Genomic DNA, 23,282 nt, shown 5'->3' on the forward strand with positions numbered 1-23,282 from the left:
TCCTGCTGGCCCAGAGACCCAGTCACTTCGGGAGCATTCACATACTCTTTGCCAATGATTCTTTGATGAGTTAATGTTCAGTAGATGTCTCTTATAAAAACTTGGGGGCTGGGGATGTGGCTCAAGCGGTAGCGCGCTCGCCTGGCATGCGTGTGGCCCGGGTTCGATCCTCAGCACCACATACCAACAAAGATGTTGTGTCCGCCGAGAACTAAAAAAAATATATATAAAAATAAATAAATAAATAAATAAAAACTTGGAAGCACATCTCAATAAAACCTCAGTGAGCTGTGGAAGCACACTAAATACACATGATGAGAAATATTTTATGTTATAGAAGTCACTTTTATATTGATATCATATTCCAAGTGACAGACCTGTCCCCTTGTCACCACTGCCACTGCCATCCTAGTGCAAGCCGCCATCGTCTCTGTCCTTGCTTGCTGGGCTCCCTGCATCTTCTCTAGTCCCTCTATTGATCCCCACTCCAACAGGACTTGTCTTGTCAGAACACTGCTTTGCTCACAATCACTCAAACACTTTATCCATTACCTTTAGGTAAGGTTCAGAATCTTCACCCTGGCCCTCAAGGCTCTGCATGGTCTGATGCCTGTGCATTTGCTTCATCTTGTATAAATCTCCATCTGGCTTTCCATGTTCAGGACAGGGCCTTCTTTCTGTCTCTGGAGACCACAGGACGTTTGCATTTGCTATTTTCTCTGGAATGCTGTCTTTATATTTCATCTAATATCACTTGTTCAGAAAAGCCTCCTCTGATTCTCTACTGCCAGAATAGGTGAAGTTTTTTCATCTAATGCTCATAGATCTGAGATTTTTCTTTCAGAGCACCTACTTTCATTGGTAAATATACATTTTTTCTCATGGTTTGATTGTGTCTGTATTTCCAACACTTGGAATCTTGATCTTAATAAATGTTGAATGAATGAATGAATGATGAATGGAGTGATGTGTTTCCAACCCAGATCCACATTCTCACTCTTCTACTGTTGTGCTGTGTGATAAATAAGGCACGGTTTCTCAAGGCCTCAGCTATCTCAGATATCTCAATCATAAAATAAAAAACAAAATTAGCCTAGCCGGGTGTGGTGGCTCATGCCTGTAATCCCAGTGACTCACAAGGCTGAGATAGGAGGATTGTGAGTTCAAAGCCAGCCTCAGCAACTTAGCAAAAACCCTAATCAACTCAGTGAGACCCCGTCTCTAGATATAAAAATACCAAAAAAGGGAGGGTGTGTAGGGGAGTGCTAAGGATGTGGCTCAGTGGTTAAGTGCCCCTGGTTCAATCCCCAGTACAAAAAAAAAAAAAAGGAAAGAAAACCCAGCCTAATGACCTTTTTTCTTTGTTTTTAATTTTTTTGTTATTTTTACCTGTAGTAGGACACAATACCTTTGTTATATAGTTACTTTATTTTTATGCGGTGCTGAGGATTGAACTCATTGCCTCACATGTGCTAGGCAGACATTCTACCACTGAGTCACAACCCCAGGCCCTCTTTGTTTTTAAACACCTATCCTGTTGCTGTATGGAATCGTGATAATCACACACCTCAGGTCTTAATGCACCAGGCGCAGTGGTCCATGCAAGGCCTTCTCATGATATTTTTACTCTGTCCCCAGTGATTCACCGTTTATGACACTATGTCTCTACTGTGTTTGATTATTTCCTTCATATTCAGACGTTCTTATAAAATCTTTAATACTGTAGGTTTTTGAATGTTTTAATTTTCAGAAAATTTTTGTGTTATGAATTCTTTATGTGCTTTTCTCATCCAATGTTATGTGTTCTTCATATCATTGCGTCTTAATATTACCTGGCACTCATCATAATCATATGATGATTATTAATACATTATTATTAATGTATTATTAGCAAATTTATATAGTCCTACTATGTGCTGGACACTGTAGTAAGCACTTCACATTAAATAAATGAACCTTCACAACAGTCCAGCAAAGTTGGTGCTGTTATTGTCCTCGTCCCCCTGGTGCTGGGTCCTTAGTAGTCTCCAGTTTCCCACTCCCCAAAACAAAGCTGCAATGAATGTTCTTGAGTCCGTGTCCTCCCCGGGCCCTGTGTACAAGAGTGAGACCCCTGAATATCGGTGCAAACACGTTGCCTTCTGCCCTGCATCCCAGCTTGACCCCTGCACATGCCCTTCACCAGGAGCACACGAGGGCCCTGTCCTCCTGTGTCCTCACCCACGTGGACATGTATGCTTGCTACTCTTCACCAGCACAGGGGCCATAAAGTAGTTTATCACTGTGGTTTTAATTTGCTTTTCTCTGATTACTGTTTCTTACTGTGGCTGCAGCCACACTGATACAAGCCACCAGCCCTCTCCTTGCTGTCACTGCAGGCTGTCTACCTGGCGGCCCCACATCCCCTCTAGTCCTTCTTATTGTGCTTCTCACTCCAGCCAGAATCACCTTGGGAACCCTTGGTGCTCAGTCACTGGCTCCCCTTTAGCCCCCATAAGGATAGGAGTTCCATGTACCCCACACTCACATCCCTAGGACACATGCCCCCTGGACCTGAGGTATTAGCTAAATAATTATTGGACTTGGATGGCCAATATTTATTTTAGAACTTTTCACCTGTTTCCTTAAATAAAATGGACCTGTAATATTTTCTTGGATTATCTCTGTCTTACAAAGTTATGTTGAAACAACAAGTTCCTCCCCCCTTTTTAAAAATATTTTGTGGATCTGTGTATGATAGAGTATAAAATAAATTTTGTGATTGGTGAGCTCCCACACCTGTGGTTTGGTTTTGTTTTGTTTTTAACTAGTGTTTCACGGAGTGTGTGGATTAGTCAAGCAAATTCACATATATCCAAGACCACAGTGATGCCAGAGTTCACCTACCATAGGCTCCCAGTGGTGTTTTCCCTCATGCAGGGTGGATGGCTCTGAACCATGTCCTTGGTCAGGTGGTTTCTACAGTCATCCATTCATTTGTCCTAATATTTTTTAACTATAAAAATTCTTTTATAGAAGTTGTGTCTAATAGAATATTAAGGAGCCTTCAGACCTCACCCTCACCTCCCTGATTTCCTGGACCCTCCTGTCCTTCCCCATAGAAATACTTTGTTTTCCTCCTACTTCATCCCTTCTTTCCCTCTGAATTCTCCCCTCTTGACTGCCTGATTTTTATGGCTCCAGAGGGAAATTGAGTTATTTGAGCTTAAAAACAAGATTGCCAGAGGCGTAGCTTTGGCAAGATTAGAGTAGTGGGCAGCAGAGGAAGGGGAGTGATCCCTGTACATTTGCCAGGTGGTAGGAAACAGATTCTCCTGTCGGTGCATAGTTTATGACTCAGAGATTTGAGGGCAGAAACATGATGTTAGTATCAACACAGAGGGGCTTGAGAAGACTTGGCAGTGCATACCCAATCTTGTTAGTTTAAACTACTTTGAGTCTCTGAATCTCAGTCTCAGCTAGAATGAAAATCACAGCACGTGACATTCCTGTTCAGACATCCCCCACTCTTCTGAAGGCATATTACTTTAAACCATAATAGTAATTTTCATATCATGTTATTTTTATTTTTCAATTGGCTGAAGACACAGTACATGCAGAGAATATTACTCATCAGACAGTCACTGCCAGCATGCACAGTCGACATAATGGCCATCAAGCTGATGCAGAGACTGACAAGCAGGCTGGAAGAGCTAAAAGGCAGGATTCCTTGTGGTAGATCAGTTAGAACAATTTTATATCTCAGTGTTTTACATAGGTGACATTTTGTATGATAAACAATTAACTGCCTGCTTTTGACATTTCAGAGTTAATGTGGAGAGTTATAAAACTGACACTGTAAACGTCACCTCCAAAGTGAAGTGGTAAACAGCTCTCAGCCTCCGGGAGGGCGAGACCTAATTATTCCTCACTGTGCACTCTGTACCTTTTTACTACCAATTGGTGTTTCATTGTCTTTGATAAACAAGATAATTGATATAAATGAATGTGATCCTGTAAAATGGTTCCCCAATTGCAGGTTTTCATGCTGGGGTATAATTTTCCTTATGGCACATTACTGTTAATCTTTAAGTGGATAGATTAGTTAATCAGCCTTCCACACGAAGACATTAGGTGAGTCACCCCTTATCAGAGCTGACAAAAACACTGGGTGTAAATAGGGCACAGGAAAAAATGACTTATGGTCCCTTAGTGAGCAAGAGTGAGTGGAGTTCTGAGCTGGAGGCTTAGTATTGGGAGCGCCCTGTCAGGAACATGTCTTGGCAATGGCCAGGAGGTGTGACCTCCTCAGGAACAGGGTAGAGGCAGCAAGTGCTGAAGAGGGACACAGCCCAGCCTTCTCCTCTCCCTGCTTGTCCTGAACTCTTATCAGCCAGAATAATGATTTTGCGACACCTAATGACTTGAAGGCCGAGAATCTTAAATTTGAAAGTGCTTGCTTGCTTCTTATTTTTTGGAAAAGGGCTAGGGCTTTGGGGCTGGGGATGTGGCTCAAGCGGTAGCGCGCTCGCCTGGCATGCGTGCGGCCCAGGTTCGATCCTCAGCACCACATACCAACAAAGATGTTGTGTCCGCCGAGAACTAAAAATAAATATTAAAAATTCTCTCTCTCTCTCTCTCTCTTTCTCTCTCTCACTCTCTCTCTCCTCTCTCACTCTCTCTTAAAAAAAAAAATTAAAAAAAAAAAAGGGCTAGGGCTTTGCAGAACTACCATTTTGTATCATAAATTACCACTTGGCCTTCTCAGTCCTCTGTTGGAAGGCTCTCTTCAGGAAATGTCAAGGACCAAGGTAGCAAAGGACCCACATAAGTTTGCACCTAGTTGGGAAGTCTGGGATGAAACATCCTCTGCTCTAAAAAACCTGTTCCTCTCTCTCCCAAATAGAGAAAAAAGTGAGTGAACACCTAAGACAAAATGGCACATCTGTGGCTTCCATTAGGGGAATGTAGTCACCTTATCCTTTGGAGTCATGTTGTTTTCAAAAGTAATAATTAATACTCACTTACATGACTAGGGCCTTCTAATACTTAAAAACTAATTCACACTCACGGCAAGGCAAGCCGGAGTGAGACAGAGCCTCCCAGGACAGCTGTCTGGCAGGGCTATCGCATAGCCTTTCACAGATCCAGCGCGCCAAGGGTGGTTTGCTGTCCAGTTTAATGTCATCTCTTCACCGAGCGGATGGGCTGCCTCCCTCCCCCTCTCCCACTCTTGAAAGGTTAGCCTTTCTCCAGAATAGAACAGGTTTCTCCTGCAACATCTGTCAGCTTGGCAACGAGCACACCCTAAGGAAATTATGAACATTTGAAGACCATCTAAATACTGCAGGGAACCTTTTCTCTCCCTCTCCCTCTTCTCTCCCTGCTGTCTTCCCCCAAGAAAGTGGGACAGCCACATGGCATTTTCAGTTTCAGTCTCACTAATAAATTATAAGCCCATTTGTGTCTGTGGTTTTTTAAAAATGCGTTTTGATTTGCTCCTTCCATTGTGATAGCTCTTGAAACCTCGAAGCGGCCGCTGTCCTAGAAGGCAGCTGTGAGCAGACCCTTTTGTTTAATGAAAAGAGACCCCCTAGCCACTGCACTGTTAGCACAAAGAAGCTTCTTTGGTCTAATGACTCAGATGATCTTGATCTGATTCAGTAGGTCAGAAATTGCTGTCCCCAGCAAATATCGACCAGAAAGGAACTGCTTTCTCGGTTATTCTCAAAACTGCCAGCTGCATATTACACTAGCAGGTGCTAATAGTTTTTTGCAGGTCAGTAGAATTGTTATTGGCTCTTCCTTCCTTTGCCCCTATCCTTGTACAATGACAAGGTGGCTCATGAGAATAGAAGTCTCCCTTCTTGTGCTGCACCCAGATTTTTGAAATGCTGGACCCACCCACCCGTTCTACATGGGAAACCTGGCTCTCCATGGCTGGGCAAGTGCCAAGCTTGGGTCTTGTTTCTCTGAAACTCCCAAAATGCTTTTGTAAACCTTGTCCAATTTAGTTCTCTGTGTTCAGAGGAAGGTAGGGAGCAGAAGGGATTGCTCTGTTTTGTAGGTAGTGAAATTGAGTTAGGGTAGCTCAGTGGCTTCCTGGTGATTGCCTAGGAAACTGTTCCATGGGGCTGACTGCTCTCTGGGGCCTGCTTTCCCGGCCCGTTGCCTTGTCCAGTGACTCCAGAGCAAAAGAAGCAAGGGAACAGCTGCCCTGTCCCCCTGACTTACAGGGTAGAGATGCGATGGCAGGAGGGCTAGAATGTAGAATGAGACACTTCCTAACAGGCAGATATGAAAAAGAGTGTCTTTTAAAATACTGTCTTTATTTTTTATTTCTCAAAAACACTAAGTAGAGACTACTAAAAGAACTAAAAACACTAGTAAAGGCTCTTTTAAAGTTACCTTTATTGTATTTTACATAAGCCCCTCCCCCCTTTTTAAACCACGCTGTGTAAATCTACTGAAAACCATAGCATGATTCTATTTCCTCCATCTAGATTAACCTTGGCCTCCAGGATGTCCTGTAAACTGAGTGTTTCACCAGGCTGTGTTTCTGGTAACTACTTGAGAAGTGTGAGTGGAGTTGTTCAGAACACTCCAGGCTCTGGCTGCCTTCCCATCTGGGAGGTCAGATTCCCCCAGGTCCCAGGTCTCCCCTGGGGAGGCTTCACCTCAGTCACATCCAGGATTGCCCAGCTCACCCACAGCCCTGAGCTCCAGACAGCTGAAACCAAGTGTCCTGGAAGCCAGCTGTTCCCTCAGGCATCCTATGTGGTTTGATCAAGGTCTCTCAGTTCTAAGCCCTGTGTTCAGAAGTTGCAGTCACTTTACCCATGTTTCTTCTAAATTCCATCCTGTTCTCCAGAGATGCTTTCATACTACTCAATCCACGATGGTGTGTGGGGCTAAGACCTCAGAATTTCCCTTTATCTCCCATCTTTTTCCCCCTACCTCCACAGGCTGTGATAGGAAGACTCTGCTAAAGTGGAATTAGAGGGGCATATTTGCTACAGATTTTTGGGGGGCATTGTCTCTGTGGCATCCAGAACCTGATTTAGTGTTTGAATACCTCATTATTGAACTACATTTTGTAAAATCTCAAATTTTATCATCATTGATGCAATTTAAAGAATTCAATGTCTTAAGACTCAAAGGGTATCCCTAATCCCCAAACCAGTCTGATTTAAATCGTTAACGTTTGAACGAAGCCTCCAGTTTTAAAAAAAGAAAAGCTACTCCTTTATTAAAGGGGTAGTTTTAAAAAAAAAAAAAAGTATTAAATAAGCTACCACTTATTCTGTCAGACTTTTAACAATTTTTTTTTATTGGTCCTTTGTTCTTTGCACAAAGTGAATGAGAAATATTCTCCAACCTATGGTGACAGCTCTGCTCTTGGGTCACAAAATTGTTTTTGACCTGATAAGACCTTTAAACCAGTAGTAGTATGGAACAAAAAATAAGCCTGTTGAGTTGGACCTCTTTTAGGACATAAGGAAAAATAAATCCATGTAAAACCCTAACAGTGCTGCTCATAAAAAAAGATATCCCTTATTCTAAAATTTTTCCAAAAATGTTGAGAAGGTTTCCAAAACTTGCAAAACTATTTTCAATGATTATTTGATGTTGGGTATTTGACTTACCACATGAATAAATTCTCTGTGTGTTTAGGGAAAGATGTGGAATCTCTTTCTCTAACAGATTATGTCCAGAGAAAAGAAAAAAAAAAAAACACCCAATCAGATATTGCCTATTAGTTCAAACACAGAATTAGGTTTTAGGACATCTTTTTTCTTACACCTGGAAATGTCTTTGTCCTCAATTTCAAGGCTCTCCTACAGAGCGAATCCCTCTTTGATACACTACAGTAGTTACTGCTGCTAAAAATCTGATGCTTGATTCTTTAAGGCTTTTTTAAATTGAAGATTTTCTCAGCTAAAACCTCCAGCATTTAAGCTGCAGGATTGTCGAACTACAGAGAAGAGAGTAAACTATATAGTTAGTTTTGGAAAGTCCTTTCCATCAGAGAAGTGACAGAATTCAGTGGTCCTCTTGAACCTGCACATTCAAGATCCACTGTCCGTCGCCCATCTCACCTCTGCCCCTGAGGATCACCCCCCCCTGATATCTTATCTTCTCCAGAGTGGGCTGCTTCCCCTGAAGGGTTTAGAGCTATAACTGTATTGTTTGCATATGTTTGAGGAGTTATGGGAGCACATTTGAAGTTTAGAAGTGTCACCTCCTCCTTCTGGTCTACTTCACCAGCATAACAGGTGAAGTATAAACTTAAGACATGTTTGAACAAACTTGATGATATGAAAATTGGACTAGTACAAGAATAATCAGAATGCAGAGTTAAATGCTAATTAAAACAGCTGAAAATGAAGGGAGTAGGAATAGGGCCTCAGGGGAAGGGGAACCCAGTGTTGGAAAAACTGTGGCCTGTATTCTTCCCCTGCAGGTCTGGAGAGGTGGCCATGACTGAGTCCTGTGGGGTCATGTTTGGGCAGCCTTCTCACAGAGGGACTGGGGAGCACTTGGGGAAAGGAAGCTTAAAAATTGTATGCCACGAAAAGTCAATTTTATTTTTGGAGATGTGATGTAATCTATGATTGAAAAGTGATAGAAAAAACTAGGGGCCTGTGTTGAAGGGAGTGTTTTTGTAGCTTTTTGATGGCTTCTGGGAAAGATGGGCCTGTTCTCTAATTAGCTATTGTTCTTTTACAGCTGTTAAGACATAACAGCTGTGGGTATTTTTTTCCTTATGAATTACTCCACAGAAGGTTGGGCTGCATCGGGTTGGAAGGCTGCCTGATCAGCAACAAGTTCCTGTGTGGGCCTGGGCTAGGCTCTGAGGGTGCTAAGCCCTAAAGAAAAGTAGTTCTGTGGGGGATATGCAGGAGTGACCTGGAGCTAACAACAGCTGTAGTTGTCTTGTTGGCCAGAAATGCTTGGTGTCTAAATCTCAGCAATGGAGAAAAATCTGCTCTGAGCCTATTAAGTACTTGTTTGCCGAGTGAGCCGCTGCACTGTTAGAAAGCAATTTTGTAATGAAAGCAGCCAGGGAAGCATTGAATGAAGTCCACCACAAGTACAGTTTTTGAAGATAAAGTCCTCTGGAAGTGCTAAATGTTATTTCATTTTCAAAAAGCTGCTTCAGATGCGTTTTTTTCCCCCCACCTCTCAAAGGTGATCTCTGGAGACAGTTAAATAACATGTCAGTCTTATCTTTAAATATAGCTGGTACAGGTGGCCCTCAGGTCATGTCCTAGTGAAGTAATACTGCCTTTTTAAAAATTTATTACTCCTGAATTAAATTTACTGGCAGGCTGTTGGCCACCCCGGGTGCTGTGCAAGAACAGGCAGCAGTAAAGTGGTTTTCAGCTCACTTTCTCCACCGTTCCCCATAGTGTGCGTCATTCCGATATCCACACACGGGCAGAAAGTATGCACTTTGTTAACATGCAACTTTTGCATTCAGAAGCAGCAAATTAAATTTGTCTGAGCAGAATTGCTGTGTGCATGGAGGGGGAAAAGTAATTTCTGTCCAGGCGGCTCCCCTTTGCCTTCTGCTCACAGCACGAGCTATTGTAATAGGTGCAGGGCTGGAGGATGGCAGAGGAGACCCAGGAAGAGACAGACTCAAGATGCTGGGTGTTGGCAGCTATGGGTTTGTAAACAAAGTGACACAAATTGGGGCAGAAATTCCAGTGGGACAAGGGAGGAACCTGGAAGCTTGGAAATACAGCACAAAAGAGTCCTGTCCAGATGGTGTTTTTAATAAATTTATCAGACGCATATGAAAGACGGTAATGAACATTCAGAACGGGGAGTGGCCCAGTCCCTCTGGGAAGAAGAACAGCCCAGCACCTTCTGTGTGTTGCAGTCAGGTAGAGTCACACTCTAATTTCTCCCAGCAAAAGACCACAGAACATATTCAGACCATTAAATATTGGACGCTATCTAGGCATGCAGAAGTGTATGTTTCTAGAAAAAATAATTAATGGTAGGATTATTTCCTGCTGAAATGGAGGAAAGGGGGTCTATGTTAGTAAACCTAGTGGTGACATTCAGGATAAATCTCTTCTATCAGAACACCTATAATATAACTAAAGTGCAACACAAAAAACCTTTTATATTTCATTAAAAACCACATTGTAATCTACATTACTCTTTCCCTCCAAAATGGTTTCTCCCAACGAAAATATTTTGGTCTACCTCAAGTGACCAAACTTTCTGTATGTGGGACAAACTATTAGGGAGCAGTTGAGGGGGGAGGGGTGTGTGATGCTTACATAGCAACTCTTCTGCCATAGGTATATTTGTTTTCTTTTTTAATGTTTAGGTCAAGACCCAAAAATTGATCATACTTACTTTTCTAAGAAAACTTTCACTGAGAATGCATTTTTTTTCTGCTTTATTTAGTAACTTTTAGGTTTTCTTAACTTTTGGTCAGGAACTGTATTAAGCAAGATGAAGTGCCTCGATCTTACATGGGCATTGTTTTCCAACTCTAATTCATTCATTCAGCAAACATTTATTGAGAATCTACTCTGTGCCACACAGTGCTTCTTCACAACGGGAAAGTAGAAGTAAAAGAAACAGAAGTCCCTGCCCTTGTGAAACTCACATTCTAAATCTCTTTAATTATCAGGTTAAGTCAGATTGACAAAGTGATTTGGATTTAAAGAATTGGTACAGTGCTGGAATGATTATCTCATCTTGGTGACTTGTCAGAAGGTCGTCATCATCTGGGAGTTTGTGCCCAGACCCCTGTCCTCCTCTTTCCACTTGGTGGCATTATTTTGTCATAATAGTATTAATTTGATTCATTATCAAAAAAGTAGGAATGATAATTAAGAAATATGCTAAGCTTTTGATGTTGCAACCCAGTGAAGTAGAGTTGATTATTATGTTGCTAGTCCTGTGTGTGTGTGTGTGTGTGTGTGTGTGTGTGTGTATGTATGTGTGTGTGTGTTTAAAGAAGTATGGGGTCTTCTGGGGTAAAGCACTGGGGTAAAGCACTCGCATAGCATGTGTGAGGCACTGGGCTCCATCCTCAGCACCACTTATAAAAATAAATAAATAAAGGTATTATGTCCATCTACAACTAAAAATATATATATATTTTTTAAAAATGTGGGACTGCCAGGCACTGTGGTGCACAACTGTAATCCCAGCAGCTCTGTGGGCTGAGGTAGGAGGATTGCAAGTTCAAAGCCATCCTTAGCAATTTAGGGAGGCCCTAAGCAATTTAATAAGACCCCATCTCAAAAAAATAAAAAAGGCTGGGGGATGTGGTTCAGTGGTTAAGTGCCCCTGGATTCTATTCCTGATACCAGAAAAAGAAAAAAGAAAGAAACAAAAGAAAAGAGTGGGTAGGACTTAGGGGGCTGGTGTTGTGGCTCAAGTGGTAGAATACTCGCCTAACATGTATGAGGCACTGGGTTCGATCCTCAGCATAAAAATAAAATAAGGGTATTTTATCCATCTAAAACTAAAAAATAAATACTAAAAAGAAAGAGTGGGCCTTAGGGTAGATTTCAGCGAGGTGGGTCAATTTCTATGTCTATATGTATGGAGCGTCTGTTTCTGTGTTAGGCTCCTTTTATAGATACAGACTTTGACTAATAAACATTAGTGAATAATTATGTCGAGATCATGATAGAAACCATGGTATGTGCTTCTCCAGCACAGAGATGTAAGATTCTTTGTAAAATTCTTTACAGTAAAATTCTTTACTGTAGCATATATGTTAGACCACCACCAGTTCCCAGAGTGCCAGAGGGTGGTAGTACTGGAGCAGTTTTACTTAGAGGAAGTGTTAGAGACTGAACAGATCTTCTTTAATAAGACCATTTATAAATATGGCTATGGGGAAGGAATTGGAAATGCTTGTCCCAGCCTTGCTGCCCAAAGAGCTTGAAGCTACATCCATAATGATTTTGTGATCATCTCTGATGTTGATGTACTAATTGAATCAGATTGTCTAGGGACAAAATTGTGAAGCAGTGAAGTATGGCGTAGGTGGAAATTAACAAACTGAGAGTCGAGAAAGACCACTGGTGAGACCTCGTTGTGTCTGCAGAGGATATCAGCATTTGAAGTAATTGTCAAGGGTTTTATCCTTTCAGAGGCTTGCTGTCTTTCTGGTTTTCATAAAAATGGTGTTAAGACATGTGAAATTTAAAATAAGGTTCCCTGTGTGCAAAAGAATACCACATGTGTGAGGTTCGGATATTCGTCACCCAGCTTAGGAGACAGAGCATCACCAAACCTTTGAAGCCCCTCATGTATCCCTTCTCCAGGATCATCACCAGTGTCCTCCTACCTAGAATCTGAATTTTACTGTATACCATTCCCTAGCTTTCCATGACAATTTCATCAATATAAGTTGAATTATACTCTATGTTTTTCTGTCACTTATTCTTCTTAACGACTTTCCTGTGTGAGATTGACCCCTGTTGATAAAGGGAAAAGCGAAAAAAGAAAAAGAAAAGAAAACCCTTTTTCTTCTCTTACACAGACAACACTAATGTGTGAGGGTTTTTCTCAACACACCAAAGCAGTTCTCCAGCAGTGTCCTCAGTTCAGTTCTGACACAACAGAAGTTAGTGCAGACACCATAGGACACCAGTCACAAGCAGTAGGTCCCTCGGTTTCCCAGAACTTCTGTCCAACTTGGTTATAGACCAGAGGTTCCCACAGTCCCCTTCTTGGATTTGACATTTCTTGAACTCTGGGAAACACTTACATTTGCTGGTTTGCTGTAAAGGAGACAGATGACCAGCCAAAGAAGAGGTGCATATGGCTAGAATGTGGGAAGGGGAGCAGAGCTTCCATGCCCTCCACAAGTGGACCCTCACCCCAGCACATTCACATGTTCAGCAACCCAGACTCTCTCCCAACCCCATAGTTGAGCCATAGGCACTATCAATTATGAACTCAATCTGCAGCCCCTCTTCCCTTTCCAGAGGATGAGGAGAGGCCCTGAAAGTTCCAGCCTTCTAATCATGCCTGGTCTTTCTGGTGACCAGTCCCCATCTAGGCGCTCACAAAGTCACCTCATTAGAATAAAAGACACTCCTATCACCCTGGAAGTTCCAAGGGATTAGAAGCTTATGCCAAGAACCAGAATCAAAGATTGCATATTAGAACAAAAGATTCTTTTAATATCCCTGTCACAAGGTTTTAGAGTTCTGTCTCAGGAATCTTGGGCAGAGAGCAATACATACGTAATATATTTACATAATATTTATTATATATACATAGACATATAAAGTACATAGAAATAAAAAGAATTACACATAGCTCATTTTATTTTCATTTTTAGTTCAGTAGTGAAATTGTAACTAGTAGACAAGCTGAACAGAGATTAGACATAAGTAAAGAGAACCAGTGAATACAATTGACTAAGAAATTACCTAGAATGCTTCAAGGAATGTAAAAAAAAAATGCAAAGAAAGTTAAGAAGCAGGGAGGGTGGAATGAGAAGTTCAACATAGAGCTGATAGGAGTCTAAGAAGAACGAAAAACAGGAAATGAAGGAACCTCAGTATTCAATAAAATAAAGGCCCCAAATTTCCAAAACCAGTGGAAACCTTGTGGTGGTGAATTTGGGGTGGGGATGTGGCAGGGTTAAGGGCGAAGCACTATCGCTGAGTGTGTCTGGGGGGTTTCCAGAAGACACTGGCATTTGAATCAGTGGGCTGAGGAAGACAAATTTGCCCTTACCCAGTGTGAGTAGGCACCATCCACTCAGTTGAGGACCTGGGTAGAACACAGAGGCAGAGAAAGGCAAATCTGCTCTCTCCCCCAAAAGCTGGGGCATCAGTCTTCCGGCTTTTAGTCTTCAGAACTTCAGGTTCTCAGGCCTTTGGACTTAGACTGAGCTAAGCCACTGGCTCCCTCCTTTTTCTAGCTTGCAGGCAGCATGTTCTGGGTCTTCTCAGCCTCCATAACACAAGTCAATTCCCATAATAAGTCCCTTTTTTCATGTGTCTGTCTCTTTCTGTGTATATCTTATCTGTTCTGTTTCTCTGTAAAACCCTCAATAATATAGCTATAATGTTCATATTTAGTCCATAGCAGGATCAATTAACACATAGGTACAATATAGTATAATTGCAAAACACCAAAACCAAGGAGAAAAAGCTTTAAAATTAATAGGAGAAAAAAAGAAATTGCTAGAGTTTGGGGGATAGCTGACTGTAGTGGACAAAACAGTAGAGGCCAGAGATTATGGAATATCATCATCATAAAGAAAAAGAGCTTATACCAATTAAACTATTTTTGAAGAGTGGTGGCAAAATGTACTGTTTCAGCTTTTTCATTGCTGTGATCAAAAGACCTGACAAGAACAAAATTTTAGAGGAGAAAAAGTTTATTTGGCACTCTTGGTTTCAGAGGTCACCCATGGCTGCTGATGCCTTTGCTCTGGGCCCCAGTGAGGTGGAACACGATGGTGGAAGGGCCTGGCGGAGGGAAGCAGGACGTGGAGGTCAGCAAGTAGAGAGCTCTGCTCACCACAGACAAAGTGTATATGGAAAGGCACAGTGCCAGGAAGCTACCTCCTCCAGCCACACCCTGCCTGCCTGTAGCTACCACCCAGTTAATCTGTGTGGGTGGGTCAATGCACTGATTAGATTAAGGCAGTCTAGCCCAATCATTTCTCCTCAGAACATTCTTGTATTGTCTCACACATGAGTGTTTGGGGAACACCTCCTGTCCAAACTATAACATACACCTTCAGACAAAAACTTGGCCGAATACTAATAGATATGCCATCAGTTGAAGAAAGTTGAACCAAAAGGAGGGGGGAACAAATTGGTGAATGTGGATAAACTGAGCCATAACCCCAGCCTCTAGTAATGACTAATTTAGAGAATATAAAACAGAATAGAACTAAAATGTTAGATAATAATGACAAGCCACTAAGCGATTGGTATTAAAAAAATATTAAGGTCTTCTGTATTGTTCAGGAGAAGGGACTATGCAGTTTTCAGCTTTAGGCATTGTTAAGTCTGATATGATTATCTAAAAATAACTAGCAAAATCGTAGAATGGAATGTACAACTTCCAAACCAAATCAATAGAGAGAACTGGTGAGGAAAATAAAGGAAACCATCAAATTGTTAGCTTTCTGTCCACTCTGCTCCAGTTTTCTAAGGAAAGCAGCAAAGAAGAAACTTGTAAATAAATCTGCCCATTAAAAAACACAGAACACTGAGCTTATTTTAAAACTATTGTATGTTATTTATAAGAGACTAGGAAATTAAAAAGTAGTGTGATACTAAGAAAATAGTAGCCAAAGTAAAGATATCAGATAATGTAGACTTCGGGGTAAAGCCATTATTAGGAGTAAGAGCAACAGTATGTAATGGGAAAGGTCTAGTCCTCCAGGAAGGTTTAATAATTCTAAAATGATGTGTATGAAATGATGTGATCCCAGAATATATAAAACAAAATTGAAAGAATTATAAGGAGAAACCTGACAAGACTACAGTCATAGCAGGAGATTTTTAACAAATGTCTGAAAAACTAGTAAGTATGTAAATGATTTTAATACAATTAACAAGTTTGATTTAACAGACATATAGAACTATTCAGCCCTCAAATTAGAGGATATACACTTATTTTCAGATACACATGAAATATTAAGAATTAATCACATACTATGCCACAGAGCATCCTCATTACTGCACAGACCACATGCTGCATGCTCATTACTACACAGACCACACCTTTTGTCCACCTTGCAATGGAATTAAAAATTAGCAATGTTAAGATGACATGAAAAATTATATTTGGAAAGCTAAACACATACTCTGAATAAACAAAGAAAAAATTATAATGAAAATTCAAAAACATTGAAAGTAGTCAGCTTTTGAAGTATCAGACAAATGCAGGTTGAGGGACATTCTAAATAATACCTGACTAGTGCTCTTTTAAACACTGTGTGGTATGTTAAAACTTGAAGATAAAGGTGAAAACAGGAGTTTGAAGTTAGCTTTAAATACTTTTGTAAGAAAAGAAAAAGATTAATGAGCGAAGGGCTCTTGAGATGGGGATGTGGTTTGGTGGCAGAGGACTTGCCTAGCACGTGTAAGGCCCTGGGTCCACCCCCAGCACTGCAAAAAGGGAAGAAAAGAAGAAGGGGGTTAAGCGTTCACTCCAAGTAGTGGGTGGTTGGGGTGAGAGGGAGTGAATCCAAAGGAGCAGAAGGCTGAAAATAATGAAGAGAAGAACTTAGTGAAACAGGATAAAAAAGAAAAATTAAGTGTTGGTTCTTTGAAAGCCTAGATAAAGTAAGAAAACGAGTATAGGACTGATCAAAAAAGAAAGAAAAGATATAAATAAATGATATTTGAAATGAAAAAGAGGGTATAAAGCAACTTAGCAAGACTGGCTCAAAATGAAAAATAAAAAGGGCTGGGGATGTGACTTAGTGGTTAAGTGCCCCTGGGCTCAATTGCTGGTACTAAAAAAAAAAAGGTGGGTATGCTGTGGAAAATTACGTCAGTGTATTTAGAAACTGAAAATGTAAAAATTAACTGAAAGGACTAAAATATCTAAAACAATTTTGAAGAAAAAGAAGGGAAAGATGGGGAGGAGAAGCACTAATATTAGGAGACTTTAAGATTACTCTAAAATTATGGTAACCAAGACAGCATGGTGGAGGCACAAAAGCTGGGCAAAGCAATCCATGAAACAGGATAGAGATCTTAAAGAGAGGTGCCGGCACATAGGAAAACTTTATACATGTCTACAGTAGCATAAATTAGTGGGGAGAAGGACGGACTGTTCATTAAATGGTGCTGGGGAAATTGGCCATCCTTATGAATAAAAGATGAGAATAATTCCTATCTCACAGCATTCCAAAAATAAATTCTAAGCAGATTAAAATGTGAAAAGGAAAATCTGAACACTTTTAGGAGAAATACAGGAAAATATCTTTATGGATTGGGTATAGGAAATAATTTACAAACCAGAAAGGGAGAGCTCAAATCACAAATGAAAGATTAAATATTTCTACTCAGTATTAACCTACAAAAGATTGTCATTCTGCACATCAATTATAGAAGGATAATAGAAATATAGGCAAAAGGTATAAAAAAAATAGGCAATTTACAGAGGAGAGGTAGAAAAAAAGGTTCAACTTCATCTAAGGAAAAAGGGTGAAGAACTAAAACCACACTGATGTATAATTTCGTACTCTCTGTCCAGTATTACCAAGAGTTACTTTTAGTGAGTTGAAAGTAAATGTTTATAACTGCTTTGGTGAGTAATTTGGCAATACTCAGGGAAGTTGAAGAGAAATATGGGTATAATTCTTTTCTATTGTTTCTATTAATTACCTTCTATTATTCTATACAGCAATTATATATTCCTTTAAGGAAATTCTTAGCCAGGAACACAAGGACACACTTCTGTTTGTAATGAAGAAGAAAATAATGGTAACTGTCTAAATACCCTTTAGTGGGAAGCTAGATGTATACATTTTGGAATTTATATATTGAAATACTTTATAGATTTTAAACAAATGATCATATTTATGTTTCTATTGAATGTTCCTTTGTCCTGATATGATAGATGTTAATATTGTTCACTGAATATCCATTTTTTCCTCCTAGTACCTCTCCTGTGCACACAGCAGGATGGCTCTTTCTGCCCTGCCTAACCTTTTAAAGCCATGTGACTTGCCTTGGCCAATGAAATGTGAGCATAATGGCATATTGCTTTGGGGAAATATTTTAAGAGCCAGTGTCCAGGTCATTCTCTTCCCTGCTGCTGTGATTGTCAATATAAAACTCATTGGGATCTCTTGTGATATCATGAGCAGAACCACCTGGCTGATTAAGTACAAAATGTGAAATGTGAAAAATAAATGTGCTACATGAAGCCACTAGGGGACTGGAGGGCTGTCTGTCATTGCAGCATAGCTTGTGCTAGAGTGCTGTTTCAGGGCTCAGCTCCATTCACTGTGCGTCTTGTGCCACTTCTGGAAGTCCTCCCTTCTCATTAGGGAATGCTACCTCTTTTCCTGGAGATGGAGATGTCTGGACTTGCCCTCTGAAGATACTTCTTTACCTTTGTTTTGTTCCAAAGTCATGGGACTTTACGTCAGTGTATTTAGAAACTGAAAATGTAAAAATTAACTGAAAGGACTAAAATATCTAAAACAATTTTGAAGAAAAAGAAGGGAAAGATGGGGAAGAGAAGCACTAATATTAGGAGACTTTAAGATTACTCTAAAATTATAGTAACCGAGACAGCATGGTGGAGGCACAAAAGCTGGGCAAAGCAATCCCACGGACCCCTTTTCTGCCATGAAATTTTCTTCACTGGTGGTTTCACCAGTGTTTTGCTTGTTTCTTTGGAGTTAAAACTTCAGAGTCAAAGAATTCGTCACCAGAAAACCATCTTGTCTCTCTCCCTCCTTCCCTTCATTCCTTCCTACTCTGTGGCCATTCTCATTTTCAAAAAGCAAAGCAATTAGTGAAGTAGGAGATGAAGTGTTAAGTCCAGGCTTGTCCAACTTTGGAAAATAAATGCATTGCTCAGAAGATACATGTAGGATTATTTATTTCACATCATTATAAAGTTAGGAGTGTTTTGGCACGATGATAGTATTGCTCATTCTCTGTATTTTCAGAGAGTATAATATACTGAAAAATATAGCAAGTTGACATTGTCGATTTTGGTCTAAAATGTCTAAAGAAAATTGCAGATTTTGGTAGAAACCCTGTAGAAAAGGCCCAGGGACTTAAAATGCCCTTATCTTGTATTGCTCTCTCCTCAGTATTTAGAGAATCTTTATCATACTGGGCAGCCATCATTTTGTGGAAGCTCTTGACTTTTATAAATGAGCAGGTTGATATGGACTTGGAGTATATAGAGAGACTGAGAATCAAAACACAGCTGGGTTTTCAAGATACAGCAGTTCATGAACAAAGGAAAGAGCAAATGTGTTGCAGTGACAGAATAGTAAACAAGAGGAGGAAATGAATCACGGCTGAGGCCAACTGTACTTTCTGAGAAGCGATTGGTATCATGTCCTCGATCACTTTCCTGCTTTGTGAATTCTAAAATACGGAATTTATGAATTTCCCACTTAACATATGTGTATGTTTACAGCTCATTAATCTCATTTACTGGACCAGGGATGTAGCTCAGGGTTAAAGCTCCTGCTTAGAGTGTGCAAGGCCTTGGGTCTGTTCCCCAGCACCACACCAATCTCAATTTCTATAGTTTCTCTTTGTGGTAATATTCTATGGTATATATATCCACTCTGTATTTAATATGTTATTATGTTCCTTCATAATAAAATACTATAGGATTAATTGCTACATATGGTTTGGTTTGTTCTAACCTTAAGTTCAACTTTTTAAAAATTATTTGGCATGGAAAATTCATGTATTAAGATAATCAAGATGTTCTAATTTCCCTGTTATTGTTGATTTGAGATAGTAATTAATTAATCTTGTTCTGCTCATGCTTTTGGAATCTATTTGACTTCTCTTATCCTAATGCCAAATCTTGGGTTTGCATTCACAGTTCCCATGGAGAATGTTGCAACAATTGCTGATTGTGCCAGTGTAATCGAAGGAGTCAGTCGGAGCCGAAATGCCTTGCTGAATGGGGACACTAAAAATTATGATTGGGATTCTGGCTACACGTGTCACCAGCTAGGAAGTGGTGCAATTGTGGTTCAACTGGCACAACCATACATGATTGGATCAATACGGTAAGATTATTTCTGCTCATTAATTAGTTTTTAAATGTAACTATTTTAATGAAAATTATATTTTGGTAAAATTATGACCTCAATCACTTCAATGATGAAATTCTGCTGTTCTCTGATCTGAACATGCAGAAGGGGGTAGGAGTGGAAGGCTGAGGCAGTAAGATTCCAGATGTACATTTGGATTTCTGGTGGGGAGAGGCACCGACATCAGGCACGGGGGACTAGAGAAGAGGCTCACCTGGGCCGGGTTCACTCCCTCCCAAGTCTCCCTTTGCATTGGCTAGAGACAGGGTAACATGTCAAAAGAGGTCTTACATAGAATGAAAAATTGTTTTCAGTGTTAATAAATGACTGCATATGAACCAAACAGATCTGAATATGAAACCTGGTTCTAAAATCTTGTTAGTAACTTTGTGTCTGGGTTGTTTTTCATTATCCCTTTTTTTGTTTTAAGAAAGGCACTTTAACTTTGCTTGATTTGTAGGAATATGTAATTTTTAGGTGGACACTGGTATTGCTCCTTGACAGAATACTTTTAGTTGAAGAGGGCTATCTGGATCTTGAGTAGGCTTCCCTGCCCTGCCCTGCCCTGCCCTGCCCTTTCGAGAAGACCTCCAAAGTCCTCCTGTAAAAAATGTCTTTCTATGAATCTTTCTCAGTCTGCCTGGGGTGGAGGTGTTGGAGGCCTGTGACTGCCTCCCCCACCCCATGATGTGCCACATTTGCTGTGTCATTTCCTGTTCTCTTCTTTAAGACACTGTGTTGAAAGAGAGAACTAACAAAAATAAGACAGTAGGAGTGTGACAGGCACAGATTTGTCAAGGGGCTAATAACCCCAGAGGTTTCCCAAGCACCCTGAGGACTTGTGCTGAATTTCTTGGCAAATTCAGACTGTCTATTTCTTCATTAAATTGGCAACCCCTTTTCATCAAGGGCCATGTCACAAACCAAGTACCATAGGCAGCAAATCAGAGAAGCCTTTAGTTTAGACTGAAGGCCAGATCACTCACTTAGGCTTACAGAGGGGTACAAGACCGGCCACAACCAGTCTAGACAGGCTACCAGTACAAATAAAAACTGTCACACTGCAAACAACAACCCCCTTCCTTTCATTAGCTTCATGGATTAACTAAAGTACTCATCAACCACCTACTTAATAAGCTGTTTGAGAATTTTTGTCACAGATTATGTGAAACTTGCTTGTATATTTCCCATTATAATCTATTCCTCTTCACTTTAAAAATCTGGGAATCAGTTGTCCTTCTTTTGTCTTCTGGCACTCCTTATAGTCCCCACAATTTCTTAAAGATTACCAGTCGTGTCTCTGAGATTACATCTGCAATTTCTTTCAGCAGGCTTGGGGTGTAACTCATCTGAGCCAGGAGACTTGAAATCATTTAAATTGACTGGATACTCTCTTTTCTTTCACTTCACCTATTTGGGACTTCAATTTTCTCTTTATTATGTTTGTTCTGCCATTTCTAATTTGAAGGCCAGTCTTCTTGCCAATGAAGATTGAAGCAAACGGGCAGTTTAGTAGCTGTACCCGCTCTCTTGTGATATTTTCTTTATTCCATTCGTTTCCTTGGTACTTTGTGCCCCCTCCCCACCTCTGCCACCATCTGACGGTGTTCCATGTGATCTCAAATCAAGATATCTAAGGTGAAGTTCTTCTGTCCTCCCCGTTCTTCTCAAGTTACCTTGTGGGGAGACTCCCTATCTCAGTCCGCAGCACCCTTTCTCTCCAATTTATTTGTTGCCTGAGCCAAAAACATGAGACTCTTCTAAATCTCGACCTGTCCTGTTCCTCCCCCTCCTACCAGCCAGCCCTGAAGTCCTGGCAGTACCGTCTGCAAACACCTCACCAGCTCACCTCTCCTCCACCCATGCCATGACCACAGCTGCACCTTTGTAGTTTGGGTTCTCTATCTGACCTTCAGACTTCCACTGACTCTCCCTCCTCCATGTGTAGCCATCCCTCACCCTTACCATCAATCTAATGTGGCTACAGCCCTCCCTAAGAGGATTCATGGCTGCTCTTTGCCTTCAGGAGAAAGTGCCAACTAAACCATTTAACAACGTTCTGCCTTGTCTGCCCAGCCTCTTCTCTCAGCCTCCACCTTGCCATGCAGCCTCTACATCAGCACCTCAGCCTGTCTTGCTGTTTAGTTGTTAGCATTTATGGTGCCTGTCCTTTCTTACTCCCTGCCTTCCAATCTCTGATCATCCTGTTCTCACTGCTTACACCTCTTACCACCTTCTCGTTCCCTTCTCTTACCTGTCTTTCTTATTCCCCTTTATTGTTATTTCTTACCCCCTCTTATTTCTTATTCACCCCTTAGGGAGCGCGTCTCTAACCTTCTGTCATCTCCTGGGCTTATTGAGACACCCCTCTTCTGCCATCCCATGCGTTTGGTCTAGAGTTCCTGTCACAGCATTTGTATTATGATTATTTACTTGCTGGCTCCCCCCTGCCCACCTGGCATGTAAATCTGTGGCAACTCCAAATAAGCTTCTCTTGTCAGGTTAAATGTGCATGAGGCGGGCTGTCAGATAGAGGGGGAATTGTAGGAGGTACGGTAGGAAATCTATAATTTTAGATTCAGCAGGAACCTGATGTGGTTGTTGCCAGGGTGACAATTGAAGACAAACAGGCTCTTCATGGGACAAGGCCACCTTGGCCTCTGCCCCTACCAGAGAATCAGAGATGTTGAATCTGACTCCAGGAAAATGTGTCATTGGTGCAGGAGAGAGCAGTGCTCATTTGGTTTTCTTTAAATGTGGAATGAAAATGATTCCCCGCCAAAAAAATTCTTCTTTTCCTGACTCAGAGGGAGGATGATGAGCAGGAGCACAACCAGAGGCAGAATTGTGTATCTCAGCACAGTATGAAGCCTCCAACTTCCATAAGCCCAAGTATTGTTTTTTCAGTAAGAAGATCCATGCAATTGAAGCTCTGTATAACTAGCTGAGCGCCCAAAGAGACACGTCTCGGTGAAACCAACATTATGTTGTGAGGAACTGCATTTGCCTCTTCTGTGACATTATTAAGAGGAAAGGGAGAGAGATTTCCTAGCCACCAATGCCTGTGAATGGTGCTGGATATCTTGGCAGGCTGCAGTTACAGCAGCTGATGTGCCCAGATAGACATTTATTGATAGGAAACTAGATCAGTGGCACCTCTTCATGGAGATAGGTAATTGACCAATGACGGGTTGATTAGTCAGTGACATTTGACCCACAGCTTCTATTGCTCGTGATGACTAACTTACTTTCCTAGTCACTGTATCTGCTGCAGCCCATGGTTCTGCATCAACCCCTAGAGAGTGGGAGCTGCAGAGCTCAGGCTGGGAGGGTGGAGAGCTGGGACGCCTGGACACATGGTCTCCCCCCCACCCCGTGCAAGGTAGGGCCCAGTCACATGTCCTTAAGCTTTGGAAATTCAAGTTTCTTTGTAGTTGGTGACTTCAGAGGCAAAGTTCTCAGGCATGATTTATTTTGATCATTTCATTCTTTATTCCTAAGAGAAGATGTAATTGTTTTATGGATAAGA

At 41.0% G+C, this 23,282-nt stretch overlaps 1 protein-coding gene across 1 annotated transcript in view; it reads left to right on the forward strand.

Moving 5' to 3' along the window:
* Positions 1 to 23,282, forward strand: part of Btbd9 (BTB domain containing 9) — a 415,087-nt gene that overhangs the window by 288,918 nt on the left and 102,887 nt on the right. Inside the window, exon 8 of the mRNA XM_026383694.2 lies at positions 19,540 to 19,729. Within this exon, the coding sequence (XP_026239479.1) occupies positions 19,540 to 19,729 (190 nt within the window). The remainder of the gene's footprint in view (positions 1 to 19,539; positions 19,730 to 23,282) is intronic.

The sequence above is a fragment of the Urocitellus parryii genome, chromosome 8 (genome assembly GCF_045843805.1).
Source record: "Urocitellus parryii isolate mUroPar1 chromosome 8, mUroPar1.hap1, whole genome shotgun sequence".
NCBI classification, from domain to species: Eukaryota; Metazoa; Chordata; class Mammalia; order Rodentia; family Sciuridae; genus Urocitellus; species Urocitellus parryii.